This window comes from Vombatus ursinus, unplaced genomic scaffold (genome assembly GCF_900497805.2).
Source record: "Vombatus ursinus unplaced genomic scaffold, bare-nosed wombat genome assembly UNPS02014793.1, whole genome shotgun sequence".
NCBI classification, from domain to species: domain Eukaryota; kingdom Metazoa; phylum Chordata; class Mammalia; order Diprotodontia; family Vombatidae; genus Vombatus; species Vombatus ursinus.
In genome coordinates, this window is record NW_020954571.1 from 14,847,617 (window position 1) to 14,874,681 (window position 27,065).

The following is a 27,065-nucleotide window of genomic DNA, read 5'->3' on the forward strand; positions in this document are numbered from 1 at the left end:
TGAATTCCTCACATGCTTCATTTCTTAGGGCACAATAATATTCTATTGCAGTGAATGATGAAGTTTGCTTAACCATCCCCCCAGTTAATGGGGACCCACTTTGTTTCCAGTTCTTTGCTACCACAAAAAAAAGTGATATTATGAATATTTTAGGATCTATTCCCTCCTAGTCTGTGTATCGTAGACACTCTCTTCCTCCTTTTCAGCCCCTATCCTCAACAGAACACATCCTCTGTGTGGGGCTGGGGTAAATAGAGCCATCTACACTCTCCCACTTGGGCATAAGGCCTTCAATCTCAAACAGAGGGGGGTAGGGGTGGCAGTGTACTCTGACCCATTCTGAGATAGCGCCCGCAACCCCATAGGATTTGGAGGTCCTATGCTGTGCCCACTGGGCCATACAGTCCTACCTCCCCTGTAGAGGTTTCCAGCCTACATAACTGAATGAGGCCTCTCCTGGCAGGTGAACAGCAATGATGACAAAGGTGTGGTCCAGGGCCAGTGGCGGGGCAAGTACATCGGTGGGACCAGCCCCCTGCACTGGCGGGGCAGCGTCGCCATCCTCTACAAATGGTACAAAGGCAGGTTTAAGCCTGTCAAGTATGGCCAGTGCTGGGTCTTTGCTGGAGTCATGTGCACAGGTATCTGGGTGGGTAAGGGAGGCTCAGCTCTCCATTTCTTTGGCTTAAATTTGCATGAAGCACCCCTGGCTCCCCACAACTTCTCTGGTCTTAGTGATCTGCACTAGGGGAGAAAAACCACAGAAAATACCCATCCCATTAAAAAAAAATTACCAGACAATCTAATACAACTATTTCTAGGTTTCACTTGTGAACATATTGCAAGTGTACCTCATTTTAAACAAATTAAATATACGAAAATAGTAGAATTAAGAACAGGAAAGTTGGGCAGCGCAAGAGTTGGGTGGGAGCAGTGTGAGTGGAGAAATACCATGAGAACCGTAACTCAGCTCCTTCTTTGGGGGTGGGGGGGGCAGGTGGAAGGGCCACGAAAATCTGGAGTGGGAAAGCGTTTCCCAAAATGGTCTGGAATATTCCTAGCCTGTGATTTTTTTTTAGTCCTAAGGTGTTTAGGAATTGCCACCCGGGTGGTCTCCAATTTCAACTCAGCCCATGACACAGATAAGAATTTGAGTGTGGACAAATATGTGGACTCATTTGGGAGGACCCTGGAAGATGTAACTGAAGACAGTATGTGGTAAGTATCTAGTTGTGCCCCCTGATAGCTCCTTCCCTTCCCTCAGGCCTGTGAGGACGTCCCCCAAAGGACAGGAGGCACATGGCAGAGCAGGCATGTGGGGCACTGCCCTCTCACCCTTCCCCAAGGGAGAGGAACAAATTCAGCAGCATAGTCCTGAGCCCTACAATGTTGCCTCTGGGCCAAGTCTCCTAAGAACAAATCTAGCCAATTTTTCATCCTTGACCCTTAGAATTCTGAAACCTTGGAACCTTTGTATCGGAGTCACAGATTCTAAGGCAGTAGGAGTTGCCCCATCTCTGGGGTCCTTATGCCCACAGAGGAGCAATTTGTTCTAGCGTTGATGATGTCACCTTGATAAGGTGTCCATCCCTCAACTTGCCCTGGATTGTCTCACTGATACCACACTGAGGGTGATTGAACGATGCCCAGACAATTGATATACCTAAACTACACCTCTAGCTTGACCTTTAAAAAGGAGAGCAGAAATGGGGGCACAGACAGAGAGACCCAAACATGGAAGGTCAGATCAAGAGAATTCATGGTTCTTCTGTTTTCTTGATGGAAATCTAGAAATACGCCAAGTCCCGATATTCCCACGGGAAACTCCAGGGGGGCACAAGCTAAAGAAAGATCCATATTGAGAAGTCACCAAGACTGAACTCTGTGCATGTAAATCCACACAGTTATGCACCATGATTTACAGTTAAAATTATAAAATCTTGGAATTTTAGCTGAACAGAATCATAGAATCCTAAAATCCTAAAATGGTAGAGACCTCTCTCCAGGAGCAATTATAAAGGAGGTTAAATTTGTCTTTGGTGTACTCTCTCTCACCTGACCTTCATTTCAGTTCCCTCACACTCTATTCCTGGTGTCCCATAAAGCATCATAAGGTTTGCAAAGTGCTTTAAAAATATTTTATATTATATTATTATATCTCATTTTATCCTCACAAGAACCCTAAGAGGTAGGTATAGTTATTTTCCCCATTATACAGCTGAGGAACCTGAAGGAGAGAAAGATGAGGTGACTTGTGAGGGTCACACAGCTAGAAAATAACTGAGGCAGGCTTTGACCTTGGTTCTTCCTGACTCTAGGGCCAGTACTCTATCCACACTATCACCTATCTGCCTACAGTTCCCCAAGGCTCCTGTTCCATAGGGCCTTGCTCTAAACTAGCTTTCAACTAATCCAGGCTATGGCATGAGCCAATAAAGGTTTCAGTGGTTCTTTCTACTGGGGATGTTTCCTTTTTCTTTTTTTTTTCTTTTACATGATTTATTGGATTGCAAAGATAAGTGATTTAATAAAGTAATGCTTATATGCTGCTAAATAATACTGGAGGAAGTCATGCAACCAAGCTGACCTTTTTCACAATAAATATATGTTATTTAATATCAATTGCAATAATAAAATCTTTTCATGCTTCCATAATTGATTCTTTGTTGCATCCCCACTTCAGATCTTCCAAACCTTCTCTTCTTTGCTCAGGTTTCCTATGCCACCCCTTTTGCAGGCCATTCCGTCCACTCCCACACTAGTTAGCAGAGAATCAGATGTTTGCTTTTTCAAGGAGGATTCTGAATGGTCTCAGTCTTCAGGCTTCAAAAGGAATAATTCCTTGGCTCCAGAAGAAAACCAGTTGTTTGGATTTCAGGCACTTTGACAGAACAGACTGGGAGGTCTTTCTGGGTAGGAAGGCCTTTCCACCTAGGGTTCTCTCGTACACCTGTGAATACAGTCAGTCATATCTCTCCTTTTAGGGAAGCTGGGTAGTGCAGTGGATAGAGTGCAGGTCCTGGAGTCAGGAAGACTCATCTTCCTGAGTTCAAATCTGGCTACAGGCAGCTGGGTGTCCAAGGGCAAGTCATTTATGCCTGCTTGCCTCAGTTTCTTCATCTGTAAAATGAGCTGGAAAAGAAAATGGCAAACAACTTCAGTATCTTTGCAAGAAAACCTCAAATGGGATCATGAAGAGTCAGACACGATGATCCTCACTGATTGATAATGACCTTCCCACTCAGACCTCACATAACATTTTGCTTTATAAATTTCTAATGAACTTATGTAATATATACTCTGACTGTCTTGTCCTGCAAAACAGTAAGCTTCTAAGAGGCCGAGCGACCAAGGGGCACAGTCAGGAACTGTGTTTTATCTAAATTTGGTATCTCCCCAGCACAGTGTTTTGCACACAGCTATGCTTAATGAACATCTGTTCTATCTGCATTTGTATTTTTTTTCTCTGCTCCAGGAATTTCCATGTCTGGAATGAAAGCTGGTTTGCCCGGAGAGACCTTGGATCTTCCTACAATGGCTGGCAGGTCCTGGATGCCACACCACAGGAGGAGAGTGAAGGTAACCCAAATACTCGGGTTTGTTTCCATTTGGGGGAAGATTTCCTGGCCTCCCCGACCAAGAGCCCTGCTCTGAGGGTTGGTATCCCTCACACCCACATTCTTTCCATTGGTCCCACACCCAGGTGTGTTTCAGTGTGGGCCAGCCTCTGTCACTGCCATCCGGGAAGGCGATGTGCACCTGGCCCATGATGGACCATTTGTGTTTGCTGAAGTCAATGCTGACTATATCACATGGCTCTGGAATGAGGATGACAGCCGGGAGCGGGTCTACTCAGATGCCAAGAAGATTGGCAAATGCATCAGCACCAAGGCTGTGGGCAGCAACACCCGTGTGGACATCACCAGCCATTACAAGTACCCTGAAGGTAAGGGCGTAACATAGGCTAGTCCAATCGCCCCAAAAGCTCCATCAACCAATCCATCAACAAGCATTTATTTAGTTCACTGTGCTCAGTGATGGGCACACAAAGACAAAAGTGACATGGTCCCAACTCTCACCAAGTTTATGTTCTAATGGATGAAAAGAGTCCAAGTCTGGAGGTGAGAGGCCTGGGTTTGAGTTCCAGTTGTAAACGCTTTCCCTCTCTGTCTGTCTCTGTGTCTGTCTCGCTATCTTTCTCTGTTTCTCCTGCTTTCTCTCTATCTCTCTGTCTCTCTCTTTCTTAATTATATTATATAACTCTGAATTTACTTCCGTGTCCACATTACATATTCCTCTAGTCAAATGCAAGCTCCTTGAGGGCATGAAATACTTTTCATTTTTGTCTTTCTATCCCCAGTGCTTTGAATAGAGTAGGTGCTCAATAAATGTTTATGGAGGTAAATTGTACTACCTGCCTATTATGAGGAAAGCGTTTTGTAAACCCAAAGGATTTGAACATGAGCTGACAGGATGCTATGGTGGAAAATGGGGCACTCAAGAGCAAGACGGATCTGGATTTGAATTCTAGCTCTCACACTTGCTGACTGTGTGACCTTAAACAAGTCACTGTGAAGTTATATTTCCTCATCTGTAAAAAAGCACTTTGTAAACCGTAGAGTTTCAGAAATGTGAACTATCACACTGTTCATTACTGTGAGAACAGAGGCTGCTGATCTATGCCTTACACAGCAGAAACAGCCCATGGGCTGATTCTCATTGGCCCAGGAATTGGCGAGTAGCACCCCATACCCACTCCTTGGCCCTTGTAAGGGCCTCTGCCAGCAGCAGTTCCCCATGGCAGTCAACGCCTTTATACATACTCTCAGGGTACAAGAGGCTGATAGGACACCGGTGGGATTAACTGGGGAGTGCCCCAGGGACTCTCCTCCTCCCTGGTCAACCTTCAGCCAGGAATAGAGGGTTGTCTTCAAGCATTCAAAAGACTATTATATGGAAGAAGAATTAGACTTGTTTTCCTTGGTTTGAGAGGATATCGTGAGAGAAAGTTAGAGAAAGGCTGACTTAGATTTGATGTCAGGAAAACTTCCTAAGAGGAAAAAACTGCCTTGGGAGGTGGTAAGTTTCCTATCAGCAGAGGTCTTCAGAAGGAGATGAGGCCTGATTTTCAGTGACGTGCTTGAGAGGATGCTTGCTCAGGTATAGGGTGGACTAGAGGTCCTCTGAGGCGCCTTCACAATGGGAGAGTCTGTGACATTTAAGACCATGGAAGGTGGTTAGATCTACTGCACAGGGGGTAATGCCACCGATTTAGATCTGAGCTCAGCCAGGTGAGCTGATGCAAGGACAAGTGGAGAATATAAGATACAAGGGGCTGTGGGGCAGGCTGGGATGCAGAGAGAGCAGGGACTCTTTACAGGAGCAGGAAAGTTGAAATTGACTCAGTTGTGTAAGAAGGAATCCATGCTGTGTAATGGTGGGACAGAAAGATGTGAGGTTACCAAGCTGGGGCTCTAATCTCACTGAGGACATTGAAAGCTGAGGTAGGAGGCTGAGATGGCTCCCAGAAGAGTAAGTTACATCAACAGAGGTTCCTTAAGGAGAAGACAGTGATGGTTGTAATGGAGGCAGCACAGGGCTTTCCAAGCAATGACAACCTGATGCAGTCTGCCCGACCTTAAAAGGGCACGAACATCCACATCCAAAGAAAGAACTATGGAAGTCGAATTGCTATTTTTTTTTCTCTTCTGTTGAGTTTTGTTTCCTCTTTCTGATGGTTCTTCCTATCGGTTTTAATTTTTACTTACAACATCACTAATGTGAAAATACGTTTAATATGAATGTAAATGTATAGCCTATATCAGATTGTGCACCGTCTTGGGGAGGGTGGTGGGGAGGAAGAGGGAGAAAAATTTAAAACTCAAAAGCATATGGAAGCAATTAGTGATAAATCAAAATAAATTAATAAAAAAAATAATTAAAAAAAAGAAAAAAATCTAGCCCATAAAAAAGGGCCCAAACAACCAAGGTTATGGTCTCAAGATGATTATTAAGGTGGGGTGGGGGGAGAGGGGATATCACCATAGCCAGAATAGGCACAACTTTACCTGAATCCTTTGAGTATTGGCTACCAGGTTTATCCCCAAAGGCAGGGCTTAATGGCCAGTAACAGTATTTGCCCAGGTCCTGATAACCTTCAATAAAAATTACATCTGCCATTTCTCTAGTATTTTAAAGTTTCCAAAGCACTTCCATACAATAGCCCTATGAAGGGAATAGTGCAAGTATCATTAATCCCATTTCAGAGAGGAGGAAACTGAGGCTCGGAGAGAAGAAAATTTGCCCAAGGCTGCAGAGCTACTGAGCCTGAGTCAGGCTCAAACCTACATTTCCTGACTAAGAGCCCAGGGCTCTTTCCACCCCACCATGCTGTCTCTTACCTTTAAAGGGAAGAGTTCAGACATCACTTTTCAAAGATTCCAACTTCTGGGGCACATTCATGTTTCTAGAATTAGCTGGAAGCTATGCCAAGTTTCAATTTAGTTTCTGACTCAGTCTCATAGTCATTTTTATGGAGTGAGTTAGTAGATGGGGAGAGAGGAGGGTTGAGGTTACAAAGAGAGGCAACTGTGGTGCAGCCCCTGGAAGAATACAGGACCCTGGGAAGGAGAGGTACCACCAAAGATGAGATGCCAGCCCCTCCTGCACTTTGGATGCTTAGCATGGAATCTCGGGGGGAAGTGACCTCAGAGGTCATCTAATCCAACTAGTACCTCAAAAAGAATCCCCTCAATGAGGGGGCAGCTAAGTGGCAAAGTGCATAGAGCCCCAGCCTTGGAGTCAGGAGGACCCAAGTTCAAATCCAGTCTCAGACACTTGACACTTACTAGCTGTGTGATCCTAGGCAAGTCATTTAACCCCAATTGCCTCACCAAAAATAAAAAAAAAAACCCTCAATGATTCCTACCTGACAAGTGATCATCCCACCTCTGCTTAGAGACCTTCAAGGAGAGCAAACCCTATATGATTTGGTGAGAGAAAGGAGTCACTCCCTACCTGCTACTACCCAAAGTAGTTTTAGGAAGTTTTCCTGACATTTGGAGGTTGGTTAGGAAAGTGTGAATTTGATAGAGAAGACTGAGAGAAGGATGAACTGGACGAAGTTCTTGTTATGCTAAATCTAATTAAATGGAAGTGAATATCTTAATCTGCCCATCAGCATGTGTTCATTAAGTGTCTACTCCCCCCTCCCACCCCCACTTCGTGCTTGGGTAGAGGGGAGGGTTGGGAGGGAGAGAGAAAAAGGAGAAAGGGCTTTCTGAGGTTTCCCATTGTACTTTTGGATAACTTTCATTGTTGGGAATTCTTTTCCTTACGTTGAACCAAATCTTTTCTCTGCAGTTTCCACTTCCCAATTCTCGTTCTGCTCTGTGAGAGTGAACAGACCAAATCGAATTCCTCTTTCCCATTTAACTCTTCAGCTACTTGAACCCAGCCACCTGCTTCCCTCCCCACCCCCCAGACAGTCTTCTCTTCTCCACTTCCTTCAAGAGACCCTCATGTGGTCCTTAGTCCCCTCATCTTCCTGGTTCTCTCCCGTTAGATAAACTCTCAAGTCAATGATCCTCCTAAAATGTAAGGCCCCAGAACTAAACACAATAGGCCAAATAGGGCCTGACCAAGGCAGAAGAAGGCAACATCATCACTTCCTATGTTCTGCATGCTGGACTTCTATTGATGCAGCCTGAAATCTCATCACCTTTCTTAGCTGTTGCTACATCACACAACCTACTAATATTGAGCTTTCAGTCACTAAAACCCACATGTCCTTGTCACATGAATTACTGTTGAGCTGTGCTGCCTTGGTCCTATTGATTTTTTAGCTCAACTGTAGGACTTTACATTTATCTGGTAAGATGTATGCTCCTTTCACTTTTTATCTCTTCCCCCACCCACCCATCCAATCTCTCCCCCCACCCACCCATCCAATCTCTCCCCCAACCTAGCACAAAATCTGAAAAAAAGGTTGTTGTTCAGTGGTATTTGACCCTTTGTGATTCCATTTGGGCTTTTCTTGACAAAGATACCAAAGTGGTTTGCCATTTCCTTCTCCAGCTCATTTTACAGATGAGGAAACTGAGGCAAACAGGGTTAAGTGACTTGCCCAAAGTCACACAGCTAGGAAGTGTCTGAGGCCAGATTTGAACTCAGGGAGATGAGTCTTCCTGACTCCAGGCCCGGCACTCTATCCACTTTGCCTCCTAGCAGGCCCCTGGGGGAAAAAAAAGTAGGCATGTGATAAATTGCATGCTGATTGACTAATTGACTTACTCACTTCCATCTAATTAGATTTAGCATAACAAGAGTTTTTTCATCATCACTCTTACCAAATCTACATTTTCCTAACCAACCTCCAGAACTTGGGATCCAGGGCGTGAGGAGTGGCTCTTTCCTTCTATCACAAAATCATAGAATTTCATAGCCAGAAGGGACCTCAATAGCCATCTGATCCAATCGATATCTCCCCAAAAGGGTCTTTTCTACAACACACCTAACAAATGGTCATCAGGCCTGTTCTTGCCTTCAGTGACAGGGAGCCTGCTACCACCCCAGGCAACCCATCCCAATTCTGGATGCCTCCAATTTATTAGGAAGTTTGTCCTAATGTCAAGCCTCACCTCGCTTCTTTGCGCTTCCATTCATTCTTCCTGCTTCTGCCCTCTGGGGGCCAAACAGAACAAGACCATTTTTGCCTTTCTTTGTCTTCTCAGAGCTTCACCCAAAACCTGGTACATAAGTACTAAATGAATGTTTCTTGACTGATTGATTGACTGACTGACTGAAGTATAATCCTTCTTCCAAGTGATAGCCCTCCAAATACTTAAAGGCAGCCATCATGTCCCCCCTAAATCTTCTCTTCTCCAGGCTAAACATTCTCAGTTCCTTCAAATAATAATAGCTAATATTTATGTAAGACTTTAGTGCTTTACATATATTATTTTGTCTCCACAACAATCCTAAGAGCTAGATGCTATTATTTTCCCCATTTCACAGATGATGAAACTGAGGTAGACAGAGGTAAGTGACTTGTCCAGGGTCATATAGCAAATGTGTCTGAGGCAGGATTTGAACTCAGGTTTTTTTGAATTTATCAAACACTTTGCTAAAACTGAACAGACCTCGATCTACAACCAGGGATATGCTGGTAAATGTTTAATAACCAGCTCTCTAAAAACAAAAACTATACCCACAACATACTTTTAAGTTTAATCTGCATTATTAGCATTTTTCCATCACTTTCTTAAGCCTACATATTCAATCAAACAATAAACCAAGCCCTGATTGAAGATTTCCAAGGTATAAATGTTCACATAAAAAATCTAACACTTGGGGCAGCTAGATGTTAGCTAGATGGGGCAGTGGAGAGAGCACCATCCCTGGAGTCAGAAGGACCCAAGTTCGAACAAAGATTTGACACTTACTAGCTGTGTGACCCTGGGCAAGTCACTTAACCCCAATTGCCTTGCCAACAAAAAAAAAATCTAATACTTGACTGAGTCTGGCAGAGCAGGCTCCAGCACACCCCTGACTATAGTATTTCTCTGATCTGTTGTTCAGCCATTTTGGTCATGTTTGACTCCTTATGACCCCATTTGGGGTTTTCTTGAGAAAGATACCAAAGGGGTTTGCCATTTCCTTCTCCAAGTCATTTTACATATGAGGAAACTGAGGCAAACAGCTTAAGTGACTTACCCAGGGTCACACAGCTAGTAAGTGTCTGAGGCCAGATTTGAACTCAGGAAGAGGAGTCTTCCTGACTTCAGGCCCCGGGTGCTCTATCCACTGCACCACCTAGCTGCCTGATCTACTATTTGGCTAACCTAGTCAAAAAATGGAAATAAGGTTAGTCTGACATGCCCTGTTCTTTGTGAAGCCATACTAGCTATATGTAGTCACTTTTTTCCTTTAGAAAAACATTTTAAAATTAATTTTACAAGCAATTACTATCTTTCCCTACCATCCCTCTCCCCTCAATTGAACAATAAAAAGAACAGAAAACAAAACCCTTGCAATCATTTCCCATAGTCCAGCAAAACAAATTCCCATATTGGCCACATCCAAAAATGCACATCTCATTCTGGCTTATAAGTCCATCCCCTCTCAGGCAGGACGTTTGTAGGTGGTGGGAGGAGGGATGAGATGATTCATCTTTAGTCTTCTGGACTCATTGTCTATCATTGCACTAATCAGAGTTCCAAAGTCTTTCAAAGTTATTTTTCTCTCTAATGTTGTCATCAAATAACTTGTTCAGGTAGTTCTGCTCACTTTGCCCTGTACCAAGTCATAGAGGTCTTCCCACTTCCCTCTGAAATAGTCCATTTCATTATTTCTCAAGGCACACTAATATCCTGTTATATTTCAGCTGTTCCCCCTCACACACCTCTCAGTTTCCGTCTCTAGTAGAGATATAGTTTACCTTTTTCCTAACCTCTTTAATAGTAGGTTTAATAATTGCAATAATTAATTTAATTAATTCTATAATTAATAATAATGTGTTTGATAATATGTTCTAGAATTTTTCCAGGAATGGATATCTCCCTCCCTGATTTTATGGTTTACAGATTTGGTTCTCTTCCCACTTACCTTTCTCCAGTCCTTCAGCATCACTACCATTTTCCACAGTATTTTAAAAATCACTGACAGTGGCTAAGTAATCAAATCTTCCAGAGTGTTGGTTTTGGGGTTTTGCTTTCTTTTTTTTTTTTTAAGTACTCAAGGATATTGTTAATCTGGGTCAGTTGAGTTGAAGATGTCAAGAGTACTGGATGTTCTCTTATCATCTTAACTTACTTTGGGTACTGACTCCCTATTATCTATTTTTTGTTTTTGTTTTTGTTTTTCAATCCAAAGTATATTCTCCTTGGCAAAGAAAACAAAATAGTAATAGCTAACATTTATTAAGCACGTGCTATGTGCCAGGCATTGCGCCAAGCACTTTATAATTATTATCTCATCTGATTCTGACCACAACCCTGCTAAGGTAGGAGCTGTTATACAGACGAAGAACTGAAGCAGACAGAGGGTAAGTGACTTGCCCAGGGTCACACAGCTAGCAGTGCCTGAGGACAGATTGGAACTCAGGTCTTCCTGACTCCAGGCCCGGCTCTCTAGACACTGCACTCACCTAGCTCTGTGCAGCTCTGCAGTCAGGAGCTGCTGGAGCTTTTCCTTCTGCGATTACCTTTCCTCTACTCAGTCTGTGTCTTGTATATACCTATTTCTATACATGTCTCTCATATTAGAAAGTAAGGTCTTTGAGGGCAGGGACTGGTTTTTGCCTTCTATGATATTCAAAGTGTTTACTTAGGATAGTGTCTGGCATACAGCAAGCACTTAATAAATGCTTATTGATTGTTTGTTATAAGACCAAATAAGAAAGGACAAAATTGTTGAGTGACAGAACCCAAAGATGTCCTAAGATAAGGGCCACAGATGGTGGACAAGCTCCGTGGTCTAACTAACCACACACACACACACACACACACACACACACACACACACACAATCTATTGTGACACAGCAAGGAGTATGGGGAAAAGTACTAGACTTGCAGACAGGAGACCTGGATTTGGATCCCAGGCCTGAGGCTAGTTCTGTCCTGACTTGCCAATCACTTGCCTTCTCTAAGGCAATCTCCTTATCTGTAAAATAGTGATAATCCTTATATCACCTACCTCACAGTGTTTCAGGAGAAAAGCACCTTATAGACCTTCAAGCACTATAGAAATGAGAGTTATTATTATTTGCTTAGCATGTGGGCCCAGCCTGGACTTGAAGCCACGTTGGCTTCAGGAAGGAAGGAAATCTGGTGCCTACTCTCCTCAGGACCCTGAGGCTCACTCTCTACCAGGTCCTCTTCTTGTTCCAAAGGTGATCCCTCCAGGGCAGTTAAGTGGCACAGTGGATAGAGCACCGGCCCTGGAGTCAGGAGGACCTGAGTTCAAATCTGACCTCAGACACATAACACTCACTAGCTATGTGACCCTGGGCAAGTCACTTAACCCCACTGCCTCACCAAAAAAAAAAAAAAAAAGCTTTAAAAAAATAAAATAAAAAAAAAAACTTGGTCCTTTCATTAGTCAAATAGATGTGTAGTAAATATAGGAAGGTAGGTGGTATAATGGAGAGAATCAGAAAGATGTGACTTCAAACACTGACATGGGCAAGCCACTTAATCTCTTTGCCTCAGTTTTCTTACCTGGAAAATAGGGATAACAATATCATCTTCTCCCCAGGATTGTTGTGAAGATCAAAGGAGATAATATAGGCAGAGCACTTTGCAAACTTTAAGGCACTAGACAAATGTGGGTCCAGCCTATTAGCTAAGCTCCGTCCAGGAAGACTGAGTCACGGCTCACCTCGACTTCTTCCTATTACCACCAAAGTAACCTGCTTGAAGTCCCATCTCCAAACCACACATTATTAAACAGTCAGACAGTTCTCACGGAGAGTCATGGAGAGACCATCCTTTGCCACCACCACCCCCAAATTTGGCTCCTGAACAACTGGCTTTGTGCTGGAGCTAGCTTATGCCAGTCATGCCTGGTTGGCAGCTGGCAGCAGCGGCACTGAGTGGGAACATGCTTGGAACACAGAGATTTCTGACAACCGAGCCCTAAGGTATCAGAAGATAGGAGTTGTCTTCCCCAGTGTGGGAGGAAAGGAGAGTAGGTGTTGGCCCCAAGAAGCTTTAGAGATTAGGCCTTCTCAGATGATAAGGCCTTGTTCTCCTTCCCAGCCTCACCAAAGTGACAGATTAGCCCCCATGCATATAAAATGGGAGAAGATGGGAAGTAATTGAAAGAGTCAGAGACAGAAGACCAGGGTCCAAATCTGGCCTCAGAAGATCACCAGCTGTGTGACAACATTAGGCAAATCTCTATTAGACAAATCTTCAGTTTCCTCTTCTACGAAATAGGGGATTGAACTAAATAGTCTCCAAGGCTCCTCTTAGCTCTAACAATTCATAAACAGATTGGCTCCAAATTACACCAAACGATATGTTAACAGAACCCTGTTTGGTGACATCTCTAAAGAGACAGCCACCGGCTTGGAGAGGCTGCTATGTGGAATGAAGGCTGTCAGTCAGAGAGGGTGTTGATGGAGGCCCATGCTGTCTGCTCCCTCTCCTCAATGACGCTGACCCAGGATCACACCACTTAGAACTGGAAAGGACCTTGGAGATGAGTCTAGTCCAACACACACACTTTACAGAGGAGGAAAATGCGGCCCTGAGAAGCTGGGGTTTGCCCGAGGTGACAGAGCCACGCGGTAGTCAAGTGTATAGGACTCATGTCTATACAGAACTTTAAGGCTTGCAGAATGCTTTCTTCAAAATAACTCTATGGGGGCAGCTAGGTGGCACAGTGAATAGAGCACCGGCCCTGTAGTCAGGAGGACCTGAGTTCAAATCTGGCCTCAGACACAAAACACTTACTAGCTGTGTGACCCTGGGCAAGTCACTTAACCCCATTGCCTAGCCAAAAAAAAAAAGTAAAAGTAAAAGTAAAAAATTAAAAAATAAAAAACAAAATTACTCTATGAAGTAGGTAGTCTCAGAGATGCTCAATGATCTGCCCAGAGTCACATAGCAAGTAAGCATCCGAGTCAGGCTTCAAACGTGAGCCCTTCTGATCAAAGTACAGGCCACTCTCCACTGCACTCTGCTGCCTCCTGGTTACTTTGGGACTCAAAAAAGGTGAGAAATCCATTTTCTCCACCCAGCCCCTAGCCCCTACACAACACTGCCATGAAAGAAAGAAAAAAGAAAAAGGAAGGAAGGAAGGAAGGAAAGAAGGAAGGAGAGAGGGAGGGAGGGAAGGAGGGAAGGAAGGAAGGAAGGAGGGAGGGAGGGAGGGAGGGAAGGAAGGAAGGAAATGGGCTCTGCCTCAAAAAGGCATCAAGGAATCGCCCAATGTACAGTTTATTGAACCTAGAGTCAGAAGACCTAGCTTCTACTTGAGTTCTGACACTAACTTCTTGTGTGACATTGGGCAAGCCATTGAACCCCTTCTGAGTCTAGTTTTTCCACTGATAAAATGAGGATAATTTACTATTTTAACTTTACTTAAAACTTCAAAGTGCTCAATAAATGTTTCATTATTATTGACTCGAAGTATAAAAAGGACAGAAAGGAAATCTTACTTCTGCAACTACCCAGACAAATTTCCCTCCTTCGAAGATAACTAGGGAGAGGGGAGAAAGAGACAATTTTAATCAACCAACATTTATTAAATATCCACTATGTGCCCGGTTCTGGGAATACAAAGATGGAAAGTAAAACAATCCCTGCCCTCAAGGATCTTACAGTCTAGATGCATAGTTTCCCAAAGTGGGCAATACCACTCCCTCAGGGTGCTGGAATTACCCGGGGGGCCGCAGTAGCCTCAATTGGGGGGTGTTGAATAAAAATAAGGGGGCATAAGGAAAAAAGAGGATAAGAGAAGAAAAATATGAAAAACCATTTATACATGTTTTATCTGTTGTGGAACAGAGTTAAAGTTGTAGTGATTACATTATTTTCCAAATAAATACACAAAATGCGAGTTATAACCCATCAGTGGTCAAGTCCTTGGACAGGTCTTAACAAGCCAGTGTTGGCAGGCCAGCGGGAAGTCTAGCATGCATGGGCAGGAATTTGTGCATGTAATGATTTGTTTACAATACAATACTATGTGGTTACATGATGCAATATTGAGTCATCAAAATTTCAATGCAGGGAAAAAACACAAATTTACAATAAATTATTAAATTTAAGATGGGTCATTTTTTAAAAAAATATTTTATATTTTTTTGAAATGACAAATTTTTAAAAACAATAAAGGGTTAAAGAAAGTAGATTTTCATAGAGGTACTGAGTAATTTTTTTAAAAGGGGGTGATAGGCCAAATAATTTTGGGAACCACTGGTCTAGGGAAAGGCAATACACACATACAGAAATGTATACAAAATATATACTGAAAGAATAGATGTAAGGTAATTTGGTGGGGTAAGCCTTAAAGCTGGAGGGATCAGGAAAGCTCTCATGCAGAGAATAGAGCTCTGGTTTGGATCTGAAGGAAATTAGAGGTTCTAAGAGGCAAAGGGGAGAAGGAAGACAGTACTGAAGGCATGGAGGCCAGCCTCTGAAAAGGCATGGAGACTGGAGAGGGGATATTTTGTGTGGGTAACACCAAAAAGGGTAATTTGGCTGGGCCAAGGACTGCCTGAATGAGAGTAATGTATAATAAGTTTGAACTGATAGATTGCAGCCAGGCTTTAAAACAGGGCTTTAAATGACAAACAGAGGGATTTGTATTTCACTCTAGAATTAATAGGAAGCCACTGGAGTTTATCGAACTGGGGAACAACATGGTTTAGGTAATTCACTTTGGCAGCCATGCGGGGGATGGATTGTAAATGGCATCTTTGCAACAAACTGCACACCTTTGCTCCAGCAATACCACTACTAGGTCTGTATCCCAAAGAGATCATAAAAAAGGGAAAAGAACCCACATGTACAAGAACATTAATATCAGCCCTTTTCACGGTAGCAAAATATTGGAAATTGAGGGGATGCCCATCAATTAGAGAATGGCTGAACAAGCTGTAGATGTCATCCTTGGCAAAAAGACGAATTAAGATGCTATTGTCATAGGTTAGGAGAGAGGTGATGGGGGCCCTAACTAAGGCAGGGTCATGTGGAGTAGAAAGCAGATGGATGTGAATAATGGCACAGGAGCAGAAATAATAAGACTTGACCACTGATTGGATACATAGGGTGAGAGGGAAGAGTCAAAGGTGACTCCAAGGTTGAAAACTGGTGACTGGAAAGGCATTGGCTCTTTAATGGAAATAGAGACGTTCAGAAGAGGACTTTGGGGAGAATATGAGTTCTGCTTAGGAGTTTGACATGCCTATAAGATATTCAGTCAGCATTTATTAAGTGCTTTACGATGTATGAGGCTAATCTCTGGGCAGTTCAGAATGTCCTATAGAGTTAGTGAGGAGACTCTCAGGAGAGAAGGTAGGACTTGAGCTGGAATCCACTACAGAGAATAATTAAAACCATAGAAGTTGATGAAACCCTCAAAGAGTGTACAGAGAATGACAGGATATGCCAGGGGAATGGGGAAGAGGGGGATGAGTTTGGGTAGAGATCTATAGGATTTGGATTTGGGCAGAATCTGTCCTCTTTGGGGAGAAGGGTGGAGGGAAGGGAGGGAGCATTAAGGGTCTGAGTTTCCACACTTCACCCTGGCTTGCCCAAGGCCTGACCATTAGAAGGTGGCACAGCTGGCTTAAGGGAGATTATTCCAACCCTTCTGGGACAAGCTGTCTGCAAAGCCCCTGCTCTGAGGAAATAGACCCATACCACTAATAATCATTCTCTTCCAACCCTCAGGGTCCCGGAAGGAAAGGCAGGTATACAGGAAAGCCATGAGGAAGCTCTTTGGGGTGGAAGCCTCAGGGAGAAGAGACAGGATCCGAAGGGCCAGTGGCCGAGGCTGGGCCTACTGGAGGGATGACGTTCTGGAGCCAGCCAAGAAGCCCAACATCATGGGGAAGTTCAAGCTGCTGGAGCCACCTGTCATCGGCCAGGACATCAGGCTGGCCATCTGCCTCACCAACCTCACCTCCCACCTCCAGAGGGTCAAGGTGAACCTGAGTGCAGCCACCATCCTTTACACCCGGAGACCAGTGGCTGAGATCCTGCATGAATCCCATTCAGTCAGACTAGAGCCTGAAGAAGGTAACTTCCCTTCTCCTAGAAAGACCAATCTGGGTGAAAGGTGTTGGTGCACATCCAGATCTGGCCTGGAGACGTCAATGGGACATGGGGGAAATCTTCCCCCTTTGGTGAGTGCTGGGGGCAGAAGTAGGAGGGAGGGAAGGAACAAGATGGGCCGGAACTTCCTGCTCTGACCACTTAGTGATGGATTCATTTGGATTAGATTACCGTGGACTAGGAAGGCTTCCTGGAAGAGCCAGTGCTCCGTCCAAGCCCTGGCAGCAGGAAAGACTCCAATAAGCAGAGAGAAAATGGATTACTTCCTTAAAGGCCCATAGGTTTAGACCAAGAAGAGACTTCTTTAGAGGGCATCTAGCTCTAGTCCAACCCCCTCATTTTAGAGCAGAGGAAACTGAGACCCAAAAAAGTTAAGTGACTTGTTCATGACCTCCTAGTGAGAAATAATAGAGCCAGGATTTCAACCCAGGTCGTCTGACTTCACAGCCATCACTCTTTCCATCCCAACCCTAGTATAAGGGCAGGGACTCTATCTTACAGTTAAACTTAGACAGGACAGGCTCCACAGGAAGCAGTCAATATATAATTCATTTGAATTCAACAAACATTTATAAAGTTCTTACTCGATACAGAGTAATGTGCTAGGCACTAGGGGAGAGACTGTATAACGTGGACATGTTTACCATGCCAGGCATTGTGCTAAATCTTGAGGATGCAAAAAATAGCAAAAACCCTTGTTGCCTTTAAGGAGTTCACATTGGGGAGGATTAAGGAAAACTTCCTGGAGAAGGTGACTTTAAAGAATTGATAGGAATCCAAAAGGCAGAGCTGATGCACGTTTGGGGTGGTGGTGGGGAGTCAGGAGAGGTGTACTCTAGCACAGATAATTTAGCAGGATCAAAGACATGGAAATATGGGATGGGGAATGGAGGACTGAAGTCTGCATGAAGGGGAGTAATTGGTGACTGATAATAATACATGATTTTTGTAGCTTTCATTTCTCTAGGTTTTAAATTCCTTCCTATGGCTGTGTGCAAATGTTACTACCCCCATTTTATAGATAAAAAAGCCGAGCTTAGAGAAGTCAGAGAACTTGGCCACAGTTGCACAACTAGAAAGTGCCAGAACCCGGGTCTCTTCACTCTCTATCTAGTTCTCTTTCTTCTACAGCCTGGCTGCCTCTGTGGTCAGTTCCTCTAATGACTGAACACTGTGGGCCATGCAGATGATGTCTCTGGTCTGTCTTTACAAGTATCATGGTGCACGGGAAAGAGCCCTGGTTTAGACTCAGAATATCTGGGTCCAAATCCAGACTCTGTGACTTACTAGCTGTGACTACGAAGGGCACCCATCCTCCCATACCCGCAGGCTCATGACCAAGGTGCCATCCTTGCTTCCTCACTCTCACCCACCCTCTATATCCAATCAGTTGCCCAAGTCCTGTCAATTCTACCTTAGTAACATCTTTCATATATGCCCCTTCTCTCCTCTGACACTGCTCTCATTACCTTACACCTGGATATTGCAATAGCTGCTGGGCGGGGGGAGGTTTCCGCCTGCCTTAAGTCTCTCCCAACTTCAGTCCATCCTCCATGACCTTCCCAAAGCAAGTCTGACCATGTCACCCCTTGGCTTAATCAACTCCGGTGGTTCCTTTTCACCTGAGGGATCAAATATAAAACCCTCTTTGTTTGGTTTTTGAATCCCTTTAGAACCCTGTCCCCTCCTTCCCTGCAGTCTTTTTAAACCTCATACCCTACCACAAACTCGTCAGTCCAGTGACTCTGGCCTCCCTGCTGCTCTTCTAACAGTTCACTCCATCTCCCCACTCTGGGCCTTCTCTCTGGCTGTCCCCCAGGCCTGCAATGCTCTCCCTCCTCATCTCTGCCTCTTGGCTTCTCTAGCTTCCTACAAGTCCCAGCTAAAATCCCATTTTCTATAGGAAGCCTTTCCAGATCTCCCTTGACGCCAGCACCTTCCCTCTGTGGACTATCTCCAATTTATCCTGTCTACATCTTGCTTGTATGTAATTTGTTTTCATATCATCTCCCCCATTAGATTATGAGCCGCTTGAGAGCAGGAACTGTCTTTTGCCTTTCTTTATATTCCCAGCATTAAACACAGTGTCTGGCACATACTAGGGACTTAATAAATGCATATTCACTGACTTGACTGTGACTTTATGAAATTCATTTAGCATCTGTAGGCCTTAGTTTTTCCCATCTGCTAAATGATAGGGTTGAACTATGTGATCTCTACACCTAAGTTATGATCCTTCAAAATGCATATTTTATGTATTCGCATCAGCCAGGTAGTTTCTCAGTTAGGGAGATAATATGGTACAGTGAGATCACTGGCTCTGAACTCAGAGGATCTGAGTTCAAATCCTGCTATGACTGTTCACTCTGTGAGACAGAGGACCTGTTTTGAATCCTGACTCTGTCACTTACTACCTGGGTGACCATGTGCAAGTAATTCGGCCTCTCTAAACCTCAATTCCCTCATCTGTAAAAATGAAGGGATTAGACTAGAGCTAGAAGAATTCCTTCTAGCTTTCAATTCTATGACTCTAAGGTATAAATACAGAGCTGGAAGGGACCTCAGAAGCTATCAAGATGAACCTCTTCATTTTGTGGATGAAGAAAATGAGGCGAATGGAGGTTAAGTGACCTAACAAAGATCATGCAGGTAACAAGTAGTAACAAATTCAGGATTCAAATTGATCTTAAGTCTCACAGATAGTGAGTGACGTTGGAGGATTTGAACCTAGATCTTCTGACTCTAGTGGATAGAGTGCTGGGCCTGGAATGTGGAAGACCTGAATTCAAATCTAGCCTCAGATACTTACTAGCTGTGTGACCCTGGGCAAATCACTTCACCTTGCTCACCTCAGTTTCCTCATCTGTAAAATGATCTGGAGAAGGAAATGGCCAAGTACTCCAGTACCTTTGTCAAGAAAACCCCAAATGGGGTCATGAAGTCATATATGACTGAAAAACAACAGGTGCTTTTCACTCCAGAGCCAGGGTTCTTTCCACTGTACTAGATTTCCTCTCCAGCTGTTGCTCCCAAATGGCAGCCCAAGTGGCAACCTCCAATTTCTCTTTCAGAGAAGAGGATCCCGGTGCAGATCTCTTACTCAGAGTACAAAGAAGACTTGACAGATGACAAGAAGATCCTGGTAGCCGCCATGTGCCTGGTCTCTAAAGGGGAGAAGCTCCTGATAGAGAAGGACATCACCCTCGAAGACTTCATTGCCATTAAGGTCAAACCAGCCCAAGGGACCAATTGGCTCCAAAAATTGGCTCCAATTGGGGTGAAGGGAGGTGGTGGCAAAGGGACCGCAAGAATGTATTAAGTGCCTTTTATGTGGCAAGCACTGTGCTAAGTGCTGAAGATACAAAGAAAGGCAAGAGACGGTCCCGGCCCTCAAGGAGCTTACATTCTAATAGGGGAGACAATATGCAATCAACTATGTCCAGACAAGATCTAGACGGGATAAACTGGGGATACTTTCAGAGGGAAGGCAATAGAATTAAAGGGAATCAGGAAATGCTTCCTGTAGAAGGTGGGATTTTAACTGAGACTTAAAGGAGGCCAAGGAAATCAGGTGGTGGAGACAAGAAGAGAGAGCGTTTCGGGCATTGGGGAGAGCCAGGGAAAATGCCCGGAGAAGGAAATTGGTTGTCTTGTTTGAGGAATAGCAATGAGGCTGGTAGACTAGAATGGCAGGAAGGGCTCTGGTTTTGAAGAGCTTTATAAGGCAAACTAATAGAGGATTTTATATTTGATCCTGGAGGTGATAGGGAGTCACTGGAGCTTATTGAATAGGCAGACATATTTTAAGAAGATCACTGTGCGGTCATCTACGTGGCACAGTGGATAGAGCATAGCACTGGAGTCAGGAGGACAAGAGTTCAAATCCCGCCTGAGATACTTAGTAGCTGTGTGACCCTGGGCAAGTCACTTACCTCAATTGCCTCCAGGGAGGGAAAAAGATCACTTTGATAACTGAGACCTCTAAAGTCCCTTCCCTCCTCCTCTATCTTGCTGTGATTCTGTGACTCTTTTTGGGAGCCCCTTTCATGCCTCCCAACTCTGTCTGGGATGATGGTGCCCAAGAGGGAAATGAGGTCAAAGGTTCAGAGACTGACCTACTGTGGTGTTGCCCCTCCAGATGCTGGGTCCTGCTGTGGTAGGTGAAGTTCTTGCTGTGGAAGTCACAATTGCCAACCCCTTGTCTGAGAGGATAGAGGACTGCATGCTCATCATGGAGGGCAGTGGGCTCCTCAGGGAGCAGCTCAACCTCGAGTGAGTAAAAGAGGTGGGAGAGGAGATGCGGGGGCAAGAGGCCCTAGGGCTGGGGAGGGAAAAGCAAAGAGAGGGGCATGGAACCAGACCCTGCAACAATACTACAGCCTTGGATATTTCAAAAGGCCCTGGTTGGGGGTGAGACCAGAAAGTAGAACTGTCTGGTGAAACAGAAAAAGTCCTAGAAGCATAGCCAAATGATGCATTTTTTGTCCAAGTTTTGCCATGTAAAATTAGCTGTGTAACCTTGTACAAGCAGCTCTATACCCATTGATCCTAAAGTTATAAAAATAATAAATACAAGGTCTGCAAATAATAAAATGCTATGTAACTAAGCTATTATTATCACAGACGGTGATAGCTATAGTAGCTTGGCGGGGAGCAGCAAGGAAGAAACTTGTGGGCTGGGAAAATCAATAAAGGCTTCCTGGAGGAAGTGAGATTGAGCTGGGCCTTGATGGATGGGAAGGATTTAGATAAGTGGAGAAGAGAAAGCAGGGTATTCCAGGCATGGGAACCACATAAGCAAAACCATGGAGGTAGGAAAGAACCTGGAGAAGACATTGACTGTCTGAAGTTGAGGGAGGGTTAAGGTAGGATAGTAGAGGGGAGGAGAGAAGAGTGGGGTGGTACTTGAGAGCTAAATTGGAACCAGATGGTGAAGAGCATCAAACGAGATAGGGAGTTTGGACTTGGTCCTGTTAGAGGCCACAGAAAGCTGCAGGAGGTTTTCCATTGCAAAGGAGTTTGTACTGTTCAGTCCTAGAGACAAGAGGGGCCTGAAGGACTGACCCTCCTTCTTTCTTCTTTGCTCTAGTGTGCCAGCCCTGGAGCCCCAAGAGAGGGCCAGAGTCCGGTTCGAGATCACACCATACAAAAGTGGAAACCGGCAGCTGCAGGTGGATCTCATCAGCACCTACTTCCCAAACATCAAAGGCTTCCTGGTCATCCCTGTGGCCACCACGAAGTGATCGGGCTGGTGAGGGTTCAGGGAGGCAGTGAGGGGAGACACATAGCATAGCCCACCATCTTCTGGTTCCAAGAACTCACTCATCTTGGAGGACCTGAGCTCTAAACCAAGCCACCCCTCTAACTCATCTCATCGTATGTCCTCCTTAAAGAAAGGTAATGGACTGAAGGTACAGAATGAGACGTATTTTCAGACGTGGCCAATTCAGGAAATTGTTTTTCTTGACTATGCATATTTGTTACAAGAGTTTTGTTTTGTTTTGTTTTCCAATGGGGAGAGGTAGGAGGGAGAGGAAATAATTTTTTGTGAACTAAAAATTAAATTAAAAAAACAAAAAACTACATAAATAATAATAATAATAACTAGCATTTATATAGCACTTCAAGGTTTGCAAAGTGCTTTATATATTAACTCATCTGATCCTCACAATAGCCCTGTGAAGTAGGGCACTTTTACTATCTCCACTTTACAAATAAGAAAACTGAGTCACAGAAAGGTTAAGTAACTTGCCCAGGGTCACACAGGATTGGAAATTAGGTCTTCCTGACTCCAAGTCCTATACTCTACCTACTGTGCCATTTTAAACTAAAAAAGACTTTTAAAAAGTACTATATGAAATTATTGTGTGGCCTTGGACAAGTCTCTTTGTCTACTCTGGCCTTCAGATTACTTCTGAAGGTAAAATGAGGGGTTGGACTCTAAAATTCCATTAAGTTCTGATATTCTATCTACTATGGCTCCTTCCAGCTCTGACATTCTATGTTTTGAGGTGCCCTGAGCCTCCTTCCCCCCAACCCTAACCCTTCACCTGCCCTACCACCACAACCTAATATTCTCTATTCTGATTCTACAGCTCTAACATCGTCTTCTATATCCTAAAGTTTTCTCTGGCTCTGATGTACTGTGGGTTAGATGGACTCAAGAACTTCCATGACTCTATGACTTGTGAAAATTGGAAAAAGGACATTGGACGTTTCCATCAGTCATCTTCCAAAGCAGGGGTCACAAGGAGGGTAGCTCCTCCAGGGCCTGTCCTACTTTTGGTATCTTCATTGTTCTCATTATCCAACTTCATTGTGTACAAGCTCCCACATCAAGTTCTGTCTGAAGGCCAACCTGTGCTAAAGGGATTTCTCTATGTTACTGCCTCCCAGGACATCTTGCTCCCTCCTTACCTTCTGTTCTGATGCCCTACAGGAGGAAGGCCTTGCCCTTCAATGCTTTCCAGACCCAAGTCATACTGCCTACCTCCATATTTGGAGTCAGTTCATGGACCAGCATTTAAGGGCTTCTCCAGCTGGCACTAAAAATACCCACGGCTCATGTAAGGCAAGTGAGAGAGTTAACTTTTTCCCTCTCCAGCCCACCCTCCATATTCCCTTAGACTGCCCTACTGAGACAGGATTCTCCTTCACAGGGCTCCTTGGGTCTCCAATGGACCTATACTATTTGAGGAAGTGGGAACAGGGATAATGGTGTGTTTTTTCTCTGAGGCTACTCACACTCTCTAGGGATGGCCCTTCCCACCTAGAATTAGCCTCTGCCCCCTCACTCCCCGCAAGGATTGCTCTATTATTCTCCCACTTTTTTGCCATCCACTTTCCATAACTATTCCCAGGGCATAACTAGGGATGAGACAGCAAGTGCCACCACTACAAGTGAGACCTTGGGTAGGGGAAATGCCGAAGTGGACTGAGGTAAGGAGTCAGTGGTGGGGAGAGACTCAGTGTGAAGACCAGCCTCATTCCCTCTTAGAGCATCCCCAACAGTGGGCACCTTCCAGAGAGTCAAGACATGCATCTGCCAGGTTATTATGTGATGTTATGAAGTCGACTCACCTAGCCAATATTTCAACTCGTGACCTTTTTTCCACTTTCCTCCTAGTTCTGATGGCCTGGACCCACTCTGGCTTAAATTATATCTAATTCAGTGCCTGGGACCTTAGAATTTACAGTGTGCCCCTAGTGGTACCTCTCTCCCCTATTTTCATAAAATCGTAGAACATCAGAGCTAGAACGGGCCTCAGAAGAGAGAGGGTCAGAGCTGGAAGAGACCTGAGAAAAAGGTCAGAGCTAGGAGGGACATTAGAGATGACCTCCTCCAAGTCCTAGAGAGGAAAGTGACTTGCCTAAGGTCACGTAGAGTCAGCAACAGAACCCAAGCTTCTTGACTGCCCTGGTAAGGTGTTTTCCACTGTGCCATGCAGAGCCTACACTGGGGGCCAAGTCTACCCAAGTCTCCAGGATAGTCTGCTTCCTCCCTTCCTTCAGTGAAGACCCGCACATACACCCAGGGAGGGAAAACAACTTTTAGGGCTCTGAGGCCAAGGCGGAACAGCTGTGTTGACAATCCCAGGGTCCAAATACAGATGTGGAGCAGCTGTGCTGATAGCTGGCACCCTGGCAGCTTGGCCCCCTCTCTTGAATCCCTGAAATGAAGGGGAAGATCCTTCAACTAGGGTCCTCTAAGAGTCATTCATTCATTCATTCATTCATTCATTCATTCATTCATTCATTCATTATTCATTCATTCCACAACCAGCATTTATTAAGGCCCTGCTGTATTCAAGGAGCTATACTCGTGGTAAATATGCAAAAAAGAAAAGAAAAGAAAGAAAATTTACGTAATTCTTAGCCTCAAGGAACTTAGAGTCTACTAGAAGTGATACAACCTGCACATAGATAAGTACAGAAGAAGGTAACATATGATAGGAGCAAAAGAGAGCCCCACAGAAAGAACTCAAGGATAATTTGAGGAGGGAATCTTACTCTCAGATGAGGTCTCAAGGACGGCCTCATAGAGGAGGTGGCATCCCAGTAAGACAATCTCAGTTGCACCCTGAGACCAATAACAGGGCTTCAATTAGGAACTCAGTCCCTGTATTTATTTACTGATTTAACAATTAAATCCCAATTTCCAAATAATGGAACAGCTTGTCTCATGAGGTGGCAAGCTCCTCATCACTGGAGGGGTTCAAGAAGACAAGTGTGCTACAATCAGGTAGAGAAAGAAGAATATGGCTGGGTTCAGTCAGGGGTTTCCTGAAAGAGGTTAGGACCTGAGCTGGGCCTTAAAGGATGCATACGAGTTGTAGATGTGGAGAAGAAAGACAAGTCAAACAGCAGAAAGGCTGGAGTGCAGAGGTCCCTTTGAGAGTGTGTGTGTGTGGCCCCTAACTGGCCGGGGTCAGAAGGGAATCCTTGAAAACCCTGAGCTCCAAGAGGAGCTTGGCCATAACACTGAAAGTAGTAGGGAGCCTGTAGCTTCTTGAGCTGGGGAGGGCCATGTAGAGAGCATGCTTCAGGCAGATAATGCCACAGACAACTAGGACACTACAGATCCAGGTCCTTTTGAGGTTATCTACAAAATGAAAACTGTCAAGACTCCTGAATCCAAGCACTGGGCAGAGAGCCTAGTTCTGGGTACTCCACTGAGGACATATAAAAAAGATTCATGGGGCAGCTAGGTGTTGCAGTAGATGGAGCACTGGCCCAGAAGTCAGGAGGACTTGAGTTCAAATCTGGTCTCGGACCAAATGCTTGACACTTACTAGCTGTGTGACCCTGGGCAAGTCACTTAACCACAATTGCCTAAAAAAAGTTTTTTAATTAATTAAGAAGACTCACTCACTATTCCTGTAACCCATCTCTGCCTCTTCCCAGGAGGTCATTTCCTAGACATTAGGGCCAAGCTTGTGTTTGCCAGTGCCACAGAATAATTCCATCCTATGTGACATTGGTTAAAAGCAAGCCTTTTTGGGAAGGGAGTTGATGGACCTAAGATTCTTTTCCTCTAGCCTCTCCAGGAGGTCAGAGTCCCCTTCCATGGATCTCCATCTCAGCCATAAGAGGCACAGGAAGACAGGTTGGGCCTCTCCCAGTCCAGACTGACAAAGAAAACCAAAGCTCAAGAGGTCTCTAAACCAGTTAGTTGTGTCGGTTGATTTAATGGGAGCCAAACTGGCCCAAACATTCCTTCTGCTATTGGACCCATGGATTGACAAAGCTTTCCCTACCTCCCCCTTCCTGGGACCTTAGTTCCCTGGTTGAGTTGGTTTCCATTCACCAGAGTATGTGGCTGGACCCAGTCCAAGGCAGAATTACAAAGGAGGGAAATTCAACATCTCATTCTACCCTTGGGGCCAATTTAAGCATCAGTGAAGGAGATATTTTGGGGTGGGAAAATGGATATCACATTGTACACAGCCTATACTGTCTAGGGCCAGCCCTGCTCCCAACTTGCGAAAACAGGAAGGATACCCAGGGGGAATCTGAACCAAGGACTCTGCCTTTTGAAAGCTACCAGTTTCAATGTCAGAATGAACCATACCCAACAGCAAGTTTGGCACTCTGAGGCAGCTTCCCTGGGAACCAGTCTCTGCCTTGCCTGGCCCTGTCCTGCCCATCCCTGCTCTGCCCTGCCCTGGTCTTCCTCCCAGCTTTCTGGCGCCTAGGGATTAATTTGTCAGCAATGTTGCCAATAGTATACTTGGACTTCACAAAGAGTGTGTTTTTCTCATCTCCACTACAGGCTAGGCCAACGAAGGGTCACATGGGCTGAAAGTGAGGGACAAGTGGGGAGGGAGAGTCCGAAGGGTAAGGCTGGGGACTGTGAGAAACATCTTGGATTAAAATGTTCTATCAAACAGATCTACATTCCTGAAAGGAAGCTTTCTTCCTCTCAATGAGAAACTGGATCTAATGGCGCCAGGCCTGAGGTCCTATTAGCAGGGTGGCAGTAGGGCGAAACACAGACCTCTTCCTCCTTCTGTGCTCTTTTCTCTAATGTTGTAGGACTTCCTGGCTTAACTAGCCTACTAGGCCTTGACCCTGGGCCCAGACTGATCCCTGATTCCAGCTCCAGACTGAGCCCTGACCTGGGTGACAGGCTGAGCTTTTAGCCCTGACTCTAGTCACAGGATGAACCCTAGACATACCCTGAATGTTCATCACAGGCTGAGCTCTGAGTGGCAGAGCTTTCTTAGAGTTCTCCAACCTCCCCTTCTGTCCTAGTCTGTAGTAATACCGGGGACTG

The 27,065-nt window shown here is 44.7% G+C and overlaps 1 protein-coding gene across 1 annotated transcript in view; it reads left to right on the top strand.

Moving 5' to 3' along the window:
- TGM6 (transglutaminase 6) overlaps positions 1 to 22,270 on the top strand; it is a 49,309-nt gene extending 27,039 nt beyond the window's left edge. The window contains exons 6-13 of the mRNA XM_027869687.1: positions 464 to 641; positions 1,080 to 1,218; positions 3,476 to 3,579; positions 3,704 to 3,946; positions 16,406 to 16,753; positions 19,861 to 20,015; positions 20,928 to 21,061; positions 21,879 to 22,270. Of these exons, the coding sequence (XP_027725488.1) occupies positions 464 to 641; positions 1,080 to 1,218; positions 3,476 to 3,579; positions 3,704 to 3,946; positions 16,406 to 16,753; positions 19,861 to 20,015; positions 20,928 to 21,061; positions 21,879 to 22,032 (1,455 nt within the window). The 3' untranslated portion in view covers positions 22,033 to 22,270. The remainder of the gene's footprint in view (positions 1 to 463; positions 642 to 1,079; positions 1,219 to 3,475; positions 3,580 to 3,703; positions 3,947 to 16,405; positions 16,754 to 19,860; positions 20,016 to 20,927; positions 21,062 to 21,878) is intronic.
- The last annotated feature ends 4,795 nt before the right edge of the window (positions 22,271 to 27,065 follow it).